General features: G+C 35.8%; 2 protein-coding genes across 4 annotated transcripts in view; one reads left to right on the top strand and one right to left on the bottom strand.

Annotated features, from left to right (window-relative positions):
- Positions 1-1,619, bottom strand: part of LOC107601473 (uncharacterized) — a 5,386-nt gene extending 3,767 nt beyond the window's left edge. Inside the window, exon 1 of the mRNA XM_016293652.1 lies at positions 1,551-1,619. Within this exon, the coding sequence (XP_016149138.1) occupies positions 1,551-1,619 (69 nt within the window). The remainder of the gene's footprint in view (positions 1-1,550) is intronic.
- Positions 1,620-2,019: 400 nt separating this feature from the next.
- Positions 2,020-11,166, top strand: part of LOC107601492 (transmembrane protein 33) — a 27,158-nt gene continuing 18,011 nt past the window's right edge. For 2 of the 3 annotated variants that reach the window (XM_016293688.1, XM_016293687.1), the window contains exons 1-6: positions 2,020-2,167; positions 2,841-2,920; positions 5,789-5,883; positions 6,349-6,536; positions 6,652-6,719; positions 6,810-6,943. In XM_016293688.1, the coding sequence (XP_016149174.1) occupies positions 2,867-2,920; positions 5,789-5,883; positions 6,349-6,536; positions 6,652-6,719; positions 6,810-6,943 (539 nt within the window). In that variant the 5' untranslated portion in view covers positions 2,020-2,167; positions 2,841-2,866. The remainder of the gene's footprint in view (positions 2,168-2,840; positions 2,921-5,788; positions 5,884-6,348; positions 6,537-6,651; positions 6,720-6,809; positions 6,944-11,166) is intronic. The other variant, XM_016293690.1, reaches the window with a different exon arrangement.

Genomic DNA, 11,166 nt, shown 5'->3' with positions numbered 1-11,166 from the left:
AACTACATGTCAACTAATTCTCATTAATTTGCAACTACATGTCTACTAACTCTCAGAGTAGACTGTTAGGGTAGGTTTAGGGTTAGTAGAATAAGTTGACAAAGAAAGTGTTAGAAGATATTAAGCAGACAGTCTACTAATACTCTACTAACTGCTAGTTGACATGTAGTTGCAAAGTTACTTACTGTTAATATAATGTCTAAAGTGGACTAACAAAATAAAGTGTTACCAGATTTTTTGATGTTTTTAAAGAAGTTTTTTTTAGCTATTTTTTTAGCTAATGGCTGCATTTGTTTAAAAAAACTACAGGAAACAAAACCAGTAATATTGTGAAATATTTTTACAATTTAAAATAAATGTTTTCTATTTTAATATATTATAAAATATTAATTTATTCCAGTGATGTCAAAGCTGAATTTTCAGCAGCCATTACTCCAGTCTTTAGTGTCACATGATCCTTCAGAAATCATTCTAATATGCTGATTTAGTGTTCAAGTAACATGTCTTATTATTATCCATGCTGAAAAAAGTTGTGCTGCTTAATATTTTTGTGAAAACCGTAAACATGGTTTTTCATGATTCTTTAAAAATAGAAAGTTCAAAAGAAGAGCATTTATTAAAATAGATCTTTTGTAACATTGTCGTTTTTGTTCAGTTTAATCCATTCTTAGAGGTCTTGCTGACATCAAACTTATGAATGGTAGTGTATTTTTGATATTTTAAGTATTTCTTCAACATGTATGTAGGTGTCATGCATCAGTGCATTCATCTGTCTGACATTGCAGAAGTTTTAGTCTCACTGAATGGACTTTTCTTAAGCTAATTTTCCTCAAAAGATCAAGGAAAATTAGATTGCTCATGATATGACCCATTTAAATCATTAATTCAAACAGAAGTAAAATAACAAAAATGTCATACCTCCACATCTGAAGATGTCGTGAGACACCTACCTGACACACTGGTTCTACCAATCTGCCTCTGCTCCCTGTCTGTCTCTGCCTGGATCTCCCCCTTGATAAAGACCTGCCTCTCTCTCCTTCTTCTTTTATCGCTCCTCTGCCTTGTCGTCTCCGTTTAAGCCTCTCGTGATTCTTGAACATCTGTCTGGTGTCTAGCATCCTGCCAGTCCTACCCCCACCTTGCCCCATCCAGGCCGACCTCGCCACTCTTCCGCACCTTTTCATATTTTGCACTCTTTTACAAATACTCAACCCTTCTCCCTTCAGAGCAAATCCTCCGCGTGCCCCAGCCCTCCGCACCCTTGTAGCCCTTCCCTCAGTTTTGACGTCCCCTTTCATTCCTCTCTGACTCTGCTCCCTCTGTCCTGCACTCTGCCCAATGTTGGTGTCAAGAAAGTAACTGATAAAACCTGGGATATTGTTCTCAAACTGTGCAAATGCTTCTAAAACACATTCCTCACCCTCTGAAACACGCCCCAATGCTGGCTGGCCCTCATTGGCCAATGTCTCAACATTTGTATTATGAGAAGGGTAAGGGTGAGGTGGCAGTGGGGTTGGAGGCTGTTGGTATGAAGCTGAAGGGGGACATACATAGACCTGGGGCAAGCAGGCTGGTCCACTCACTGTGGGATACATAGCGCTTTCAGGGACCACATCCATGACTTGAAAGGAAGGCTTTTATTAATATCTGCACAAGTGATATATTTATTTTATTTTTTGTTTTTGCGTCCGTGGGAGAGTGGGAGAGTAGCAAAACATTTTTAAATGTGGCAAAGCATTTTAAAATTTTCACAAAGAAAATGTTAGTGGCGCTTGAATGTGTTCTGGGTTCTGAGCTGCTAGGTGGTTGTTTATAGTACTTGTGATGACAAAGAGTAGAGTTCTGGTCATCATCATTATTATTTGAATATTTATCTGTTTGCTATTCTATTTATATATCTAAATATTATTGTGGCAGATTATTTGAAATAATGAAACAGCAAAAAAAAAAAAAACAATAACAAAAAGCCAATAAAATTGCTTTACCAAATCATGTAGGCCGAAACATCGCGAGATTTCGGAAATTCACACAGCGGTCGCGAGGTCGACTCAGCTGACCAACCTCTCTTGCGTTATTACGGAGTGAAGCGCGTGCGCCCTGAGCTGTGAAATAAATAACGCCGATTTTTACCTTCTCACGAAACGTGATATTCAACAATATATCGCAGGTATTAATACATTTCGTATTACTTTTATGTTAGTATAAATATGCGCAGAAGCTGCAGGTATTTCAGGGCTGTCAGTGGTTGCAGTCAGTGGCTGTGTGAAGAGTTAGCTTGTCGGCTACATTGTTAGCTCCTCTGGGTACTGAGGAGTGTTCTAGATTTTCCCGACATATTTCAACTAAAATGAATAGGGTACTTTAGAACTACATGATGAACCAATCTTCTACTTTTATTTAGGTATTATAAATAAAAATAAAAAAACTGGCGACGCTTGACAGGTGTACAGTAATATCTGCAAATCTGTAATTGTTGCCGGTTGATTTTCAGTTGTCATGAAGTTAGTTAGTCAGTATTTACGTTGACAAGTGTAACTTAGTTCTGCTTTGGGTGGACATTATGAATGTATTTCCTACCGATTTGTAGTAGTGCCTTGGTGAAACAATACAATGTTTTTTCAACAAATTGTTGTAAGAAAGCTTCGTTTAAGAGCTAATGTGCGTGTGTTTTGCCCACTCCCACACCTGGCAAACTATAACTGCTTAAGAACTGTTTCAGGGTTTAGCAAGACTAACTCAAGTCACTTTGTCCCTTTCTTCGAGTTAATAAGCAGCCTGTGTGCATGAATATGTGATGTGTATGTTCTGCGTGCAAGCTTATTATTTTTATTTCTCTCAAGAAGTAGAGCCTTGTAATATTTGAAAGATGGCAGACACAGAGCAAAGGAGTCCACCTCCTCAGCCTCAGACTGGACCTGTGGTAAGTGCCATGACATTTTAGCTTTGATAAGCTTCTTTTAAGTACTAAACAATGACCCCATGATATATATTTTCTGAGAACCAGAAAAAAAAAGTTTTGTGAATTTTGTTGTTCTTTTTATGTCATTACATTGGTTGGAGCATAAGAAACAAATGGAGAAAAATATTTTTGAAAAACAAAAATATTTTATCCTATGTCCTTTGTGGAGGACGCCGGGACTAAGTTATTCAAAATAAATAAATATTAAATATACATGAAAAGGCATGTATAGGCAAAACAATGTTTTATTTTTTCATTCACCAATCAGTTTTTAGGTTTCAGGCTATTTTTAACCAAACTTTGTACAAAGATGATTCTCAACTATGTTATGAAAGATATGTTATTACAGAATGATTTGATATTAAGGATAATACGATTCACTCAACTCACGATGTGGTACGATTCACGATACTGATTTCACGATACTATTTTCTCAAGGGTTTTGTTGTTTTTTTTCAACAAAATTAGATTTAAGACAAATTATAAATGAAAAGGTGTCCTTTTATTATTGCTTGGACAAAATTTCATTATGAAATTGAAATATGTCAAATAACAAAACTAAATTGAAATTTTAAAACAAACCACAATCTAATCAAATATTAAATCAAATAATAAATCAAAAATCTCTTCATATAAACAAAGGCTTTGCCTGTGGTCTTTCCATTCAAAATTAAAGGCAACCACTGCATTTGAATCACAATCCAAACAAAGATACTGCATAAATGTTTTTTAATCTAAATTAGATTGTGTAATTTGAAATTTTAAAACAAAAACAGAATGTTTAGTTTTGTGATACTATACTACATAAAACATCTGCACGAAACGAAACAGCAGACAAATTAAATGAGATGCAAATTCACTCTCTGACAGCAGGTGGCGCTTATGGAACGGCTGCAATACAGCGTTTGCTTAATTGCCGCTGTAAACAAAGCAGCGCAGCGCTTCTGAACACTGCTTTAATGTGCATTATACAGAGATGAGATGAAACGATCTAAACGTTTCTAAAAACAGTCAGTTCCCCTCAGAGATACTTTCATATAAACTCCTACTCCCAAATGTACCAAATGTATTGTGATTCGTTTAACATATAAACTAGGGATGTAACGATTCACTCAACTCACGATTCGAATCACGATTTAAAAAAAAAAAATGTTTACAAAATGAGATTTAAGACAAATTATAAATTAAATGTGTCCTTTTATTATTGCTTGGACAAAATGCTGCACATTTCTTTGTGAAATTGAAATATAACACTATAATAATATACTAATATAGCACTTGCATATTACTGCTCTTTTGTTGGTTTTGATTGCTTCTATTGTCCTCATTTGTAAGTTGCTTTGAACAAAAGCATCTGCTAAATGACAAAATTTAAATATAATGTAAATAACAAAACTACATTGAAATTTTAAAACAAGCCCCAAATCAAATAACACAAATAAAATAAATCTCTTCATATAAACAAAAGGCTTTGTCTGTGCTCTTTCCCTTTAAAATGAGGCAACCACTGCATTTTAATCATGATCCAAACAAAGATGCTGCATACATTCAACATGAGCAGTTTTTAATCTAATTTGAAATTTTAAGCAAAAACAGAATGGTCTGACTTCAGTTTTGTGAAACTATACCTAAAAATATCTGCATGAAACAGCGGACGAGCTGAATGAGACACAGATTCACTCTCTGCCAGCAGGTGGTGCTTTAAGCACTTCCTTGGTTTCTGCTGTGAACAAAGCAGCGCTGAACTTGTGAACTTTAATATGGTTATACAGAGCCAAGATGAAAAGAAAAAATACCAACTAAACTTTTCTAAAGACAGCGTGTTCCCCTCAGACATAAATTCATATAAACTCCTACACCTAAATGAATCGCGATTTGCTTGGCATCTCAACCGATTTGAATCGTCACATATGAATCGATTTTCAACCGGCTCGCAGTTAATCATTGCATCCCTAATATCAACCGATTTGAATCGTCACATATGAATCGATTTTCAACCGGCTCGCAGTTAATCGTTGGATCCCTAATATCAACCGATTTGAATCGTCACATTTGTATTGATGTTCAACCGGCTTGCGGTGCATCGTTACATCCCTAATATACTATTTTACTTTATGCAATATGTGCGTAAAATGTCCACAAGTTGGTATTCCCATTCTATACAATGTATCTATACATTGGATCTAATTTGCATATTAATGTGTTCTTGGGGCAAACCATAATGAAAAAAAGTGTAATAATGGGAGTAAAAACTTGGCAACATTTTCAAAAGAATATCTCATGTTTTATAGGAATATTGATCTGTAATTTCTTACCCTATTGACTTGTGTCTCCCCAAAATGCCTGATTAATGTGATGTTTGTCCTGGTGTCCTCTACAGAAGACATGTATGAAAATTATACCCTGGTTCGTAACAAAAAGTCATATTCCGATTTGAAAACCCGTAACATTTTTCTGAGATGTTTATTTACGACAAACAATTTGAAAATTAGCCAGATTTAAATGATAATTACAAAACATTATAATTTTTACCTAAATTTGATAATTCTGTCAATATGAGCTATATTTAAAGACCCAGGACAGGGAGTGTTTATGATTAAACCTCCAAACATTTGAATGTACTCTGTACAGGACATCCAAACTTAGAACTGTGGCATGTATGGTCTCAGAGAAATTCACTAAAATATAATGTCGCAAAAGTCTAAGTTTCGGTCCCAGGAGGATATATATATTTATTTTAGTTATTTTTATGTTTTGGGGCTTTTTAAATCCATTTATTTCAGAATGTTCGTTATAAACTTGACCCGTGATCGTATTAATGTATTGCAGCAATTCCTCTTGAGTAATAAGCTGGAAACGGCTATGTGGCTGTCACGACTGTTCACTGTCTACTGCGCCATCATGTTCATTCTGCCACTGCTTGGGTGAGTCATGTTCTTTTACAAGGCACGTTCACAAGCTTCTTTACCATCCTGTTTTGTTCAAAAACTGGGTGCAACTTTTGTGTTAAGGATCAAATTGACTTTTTTCACATTGACCAAAAATTGGCACTATGAAAAAACCCTTAAAGATTAATTTCAAATTTGAAGACAAAAGTTGTAACAATTTGCCTTTTCAAAACACATCTCTGTGTATTCATGACCCTAATTGAGAAAAAGTCACAACATTTCTAGAAGAAATAAAGTTTAACCAGTATTTCAAGCAATTTGAAAATTCAGTGGGGATCAAATTGGCGCCAACACAATAGGAGTTAACGATATTGTAGTTTGTGGCATCACATTAGTATGATGAGGACTATTTAGGGTAGTAAGGACACATTTATACTCACAGGTTTTTTATTTTATTTTATAAGTGAATGATTGGAAGAAGAATTGCTTTTTTCTGTCCAGGCCTCAAGCAGCTAATAACTTCTATCAGAGGGCATTGCTGGCAAATGCCTTGACCAGCGCTCTGCGTTTGCACCAGAGACTTCCTCACTTTCAGCTGAGCAGAGCCTTCCTGGCCCAGGCCTTACAGGAGGACAGCTGCCACTATCTCCTCTACTCCCTCATCCTAGTCAACTCCTACCCTATCACAAGTATCCTTTCTCAAAGACCCCTTCCTTTGGAAATATCTTGGGGGGGAAAATATCTGTTTTTTGTTGTGTTATGGCATCATATTGTATTTAATTCAGCCTTGACTTTTGTTCTCAGTGAGCATTTTTCCAGTGTTCCTCTTCTCACTTCTCCACGCCACCACCTACACTAAAAGAGTCCTTGATGTAAGTCTCTGCCCTTCTCATTTATATTGCTCAAATGTGTATTTGTCATAATTCCATCCTGAATTTTGTCTCCGTTTCATTTGTTCTCAGACCATGGGTCCAAACAGCCTTATGTTTGTGAGGAACTTTTTGAACAAGCTCACAGCCAATCAGCAGAACATCCTAAAGTTTATTGCTTGCAATGAGATCTTCTTGATGCCAGCTACAGTCTTCATGCTCTTCAGGTGAGGACTGACGTTCAGCTGTTTTGTCCAGTGTTAAAAAAAATTTTCAACCCTGTAAATCCTGACGTATTAAATAATAGTAGGGATGTAACAATGCCCATATGCACATAATGCATAATGTAAAATAGTATATCAAATAGGGATGTAACGATGCACCACGAGCCAGTTGAACATCAATACAAATATGTGACGATTCAAGTTAGCTGAGATGTTAAACGAATCGCGATACAATTGGGGGTGGGAGTTTATATGAATATCTCTGAGGGGAGCTGCTGACTGTTTTTAGAAAAGATGGTATTTTCTTTTCATCTTGCCTCTGTATAATGCATATTAAAGTAGTGTTTAAAGATCCACTGAAGTGGCTTGAAACATGCAGCATTATTCTATTCTATTTGTTGACGTAATTTCAACTGAAACGGGAAGACAGGGCGGGACATATCAAGCAGGCCCGTCCCCTTTTTATTATAGATTTTCGTTTATTTCACAACTTGCACCAGAGCTGTTGAGCTCGGTAAAGCCGCATTTGACAGCTTATGACAGCCACAGTCCCCTTTAGATTCAATATGAAACTGTTACTAAAGTAAAACAGTGATTAATCATGCTAAAGATTTGTAGTTGGAAAAGTGTGTAATATATTGGCGAATGGCATCTGTGTTATCTCTTCTACTCGTCAGTGCTGTTTCTAATACCGAGTCTAACAGTTTTTCCTCCTAATCTCATCCATATTGCTATAAAATATAGCATTCTGTGTAGACTTCAAATGGATTCAATATGTTTCGTGGTCTGCACCGTCTCGTGCATATGACCCACTCTGTGCTGTTGTGTGCTCTGGGGCTTTACATAGATTTCATCCTAAATGTGTGCGTATGCACAAAAGCTAGATTTTGCGTACGTACAAAAGTTTTCAGATTTATAAAGCCATGCGTACGCCAGAACTAGGGCTGAACGATTTTGGAAAATCTAATGTGCTGTTGGAGACACTCAATCAAAAGCCCCAGGAATCTTCCAGAAAGGGAATACATGCACACATCAACCCTGTAAATCCTGACGTATTAAATAATAGTAGGGATGTAACAATGCCCATATGCACATAATGCATAATGTAAAATAGTATATCAAATAGGGATGTAACGATGCACCACGAGCCAGTTGAACATCAATACAAATATGTGACGATTCAAGTTAGCTGAGATGTTAAACGAATCGCGATACAATTGGGGGTGGGAGTTTATATGAATATCTCTGAGGGGAGCTGCTGACTGTTTTTAGAAAAGATGGTATTTTCTTTTCATCTTGCCTCTGTATAATGCATATTAAAGTAGTGTTTAAAGATCCACTGAAGTGGCTTGAAACATGCAGCATTATTCTATTCTATTTGTTGACGTAATTTCAACTGAAACGGGAAGACAGGGCGGGACATATCAAGCAGGCCCGTCCCCTTTTTATTATAGATTTTCGTTTATTTCACAACTTGCACCAGAGCTGTTGAGCTCGGTAAAGCCGCATTTGACAGCTTATGACAGCCACAGTCCCCTTTAGATTCAATATGAAACTGTTACTAAAGTAAAACAGTGATTAATCATGCTAAAGATTTGTAGTTGGAAAAGTGTGTAATATATTGGCGAATGGCATCTGTGTTATCTCTTCTACTCGTCAGTGCTGTTTCTAATACCGAGTCTAACAGTTTTTCCTCCTAATCTCATCCATATTGCTATAAAATATAGCATTCTGTGTAGACTTCAAATGGATTCAATATGTTTCGTGGTCTGCACCGTCTCGTGCATATGACCCACTCTGTGCTGTTGTGTGCTCTGGGGCTTTACATAGATTTCATCCTAAATGTGTGCGTATGCACAAAAGCTAGATTTTGCGTACGTACAAAAGTTTTCAGATTTATAAAGCCATGCGTACGCCAGAACTAGGGCTGAACGATTTTGGAAAATCTAATGTGCTGTTGGAGACACTCAATCAAAAGCCCCAGGAATCTTCCAGAAAGGGAATACATGCACACAGGAAATGATGCTGTGGACAGTAAACAGCAAATGGTCAGGCTGTGTATCACAACGAACAGTGGTCTAGAAGCCACTAGCTTCCACAGGAATATCACCAATGGGGATACACCAGTGGACATTTGTATTTTTAAGTACATTACAGACGGTTCTGAGATTTAAGAATGAGATTTTTTTTTTTTACATTATGATTTTGTATATTTTTATACCTATTTATTTTTATTAATAATAAAAAAATAAATCGTTTTTTTTGTGCAGAATTAGTTTAAAATGCAATGCAAGTAGAATTAAAACTAATTGAAATTCAAAGAAATGTATACATCAAGTAGAAAAGCAAGGTTTGTCAAGACAACCTGTGAATGTTCTCTTAACAGCTTTTTTAGAAAATTGATAAATTTGCTGCCCTATCAAGAAAAAACTAAGGTAAACATCCTACCAATTAGTAGCTGCATCTAAAATCACATACTGAGTAGCTATTTATTTATTTTTTTACGATTTTTATTTATTTTTTACAAATATTGCGATTGCGATTTAATATGCAATTATTTTGTAAAGCTCTTTATGTTCTGTATTATTCAAAAAATACAAGCTATAAATAATTGTATAGTATGACCAACACACTATTAGATAGATTAAAAATAAATGTTCTTTTCTGCAGGCCAGGCCTATATGTTATGATTAAATTCGGTGATGCATGAATTGATATGAATTACATGTTTATTTAACAACTACAATCACAGTATATTGACTGATTTGTTGAACTTCCAACCTTATAAGCATGTAATAATTATGACAACATAAAGCAATTACAAATAAGCCTGGTGTAAACATTAATATGAAAGTCAGTAACAAATCACACAAACTAAAGTAGATTGCAGAAATATAAAAACAAATCTGTTGCTTTACCACACTGCTTTAGGTAATTCAAAGTCACTGTAATAAACATAGGTAAACATGTGGACTGCACTAAACACTGTCTGTTAACTTTAGACCATGTAGTGGTTCTCAAACTTTTTTGGCCCTTTAAACCTATAAACCTATAAAAAAATATGCCCCCCCTTTCCCGAATCCCCATTCCACCTCAGACTACCAAATAATTTCACTAAACATTACGCTGCCCTGTTTTTTTTTTATTGTACCAAAGTGATCATTTCCGATTTTGTCATTAGATTATTTATTGATAATAAATCATAAATCAGTGAGTCTTGACTGGTAGTGCTGCGCTACACGAATCAGCTCATGTGTGTTCTGCGCCTCCGTCAAACGATTCCGAACAGAACCGATGCGCGGGACTCGATAAAAGAGAAGAAGCGGCCAGAAGCAGCAGTGAGCAACATCACTGACCTGTTCAGGGCTTCAAGTGCAGGTCAGTTTCATCTGTAAATACGCTAGATAGTTTTGTCTTTATTAACCTAGTTGAGTATTAAACTGATAGTAGGCTATCAGTAGCACCCCATTATTATCATCATTCAGAATACTGTGCTATAGGACATCAATATTGTAAAGTTACATTAAAAAATTTAGTAGAGGAAGATATTCACATGGATTTATTGTACAGGGAGGGAGGGAGCTAAAGACAGCAACACAAAAATAATATGCGTCACAGCCTAACAATTCAATATATTGTACTAATTTCGACATTTAGGCACTTTAGAAATTGTGTTTTGATACACTACCAGTCAAAAGGTTTTGCTCAGTAAGATTTTTAATGTTTTTTAAAGAAGTCTCTTCTGCTCACCAAGCCTGCATTTATTTGATTCAAAATACAGCAAAAACAACAATATTGTGAAATATTTTTATTATTTAAAATGACTGCTTTCTATTTGAATATATTTTAAACTGTGATTTATTCATGTGATTTCAAAGCTGAATTTTCAGCATCATTAATCTGAGTTTTGCAAGTTAATCCTTAAAGGGGTCATATGATGAGATTTCAATTTTTCCTTTCTCTTTGGAGGTGTTACAAGCTCTTGGTGGTTAAAGAAGATCTGTAAAGTTGCAAAGACTAAAGTCTCAAATCCAAAGAGAAATTCTTTATAAAATTTAAGAGTCAGCCACACCTAGCTAAAATGGCTCGTTCTAACACGCCCCTGTGGGAAGATTTGCATAACGCCGCCCAAATGTTCACGCAAAGAAAGAAGGCGTAACTTTTATTCTAGCTGTAGTATTGTTGCCACCGCCGCCATGTCGTGAAGGCGCTGTGTGTTTCGTTGT

Source organism: Sinocyclocheilus grahami, unplaced genomic scaffold (assembly GCF_001515645.1).
Source record: "Sinocyclocheilus grahami isolate Dianchi unplaced genomic scaffold, SAMN03320097.WGS_v1.1 scaffold306.1, whole genome shotgun sequence".
In the NCBI taxonomy this organism is placed as follows: domain Eukaryota; kingdom Metazoa; phylum Chordata; class Actinopteri; order Cypriniformes; family Cyprinidae; genus Sinocyclocheilus; species Sinocyclocheilus grahami.
The sequence above is the reverse complement of the archived record's forward strand: the minus strand, read 5'-3'. Positions and strand labels throughout refer to the sequence as shown.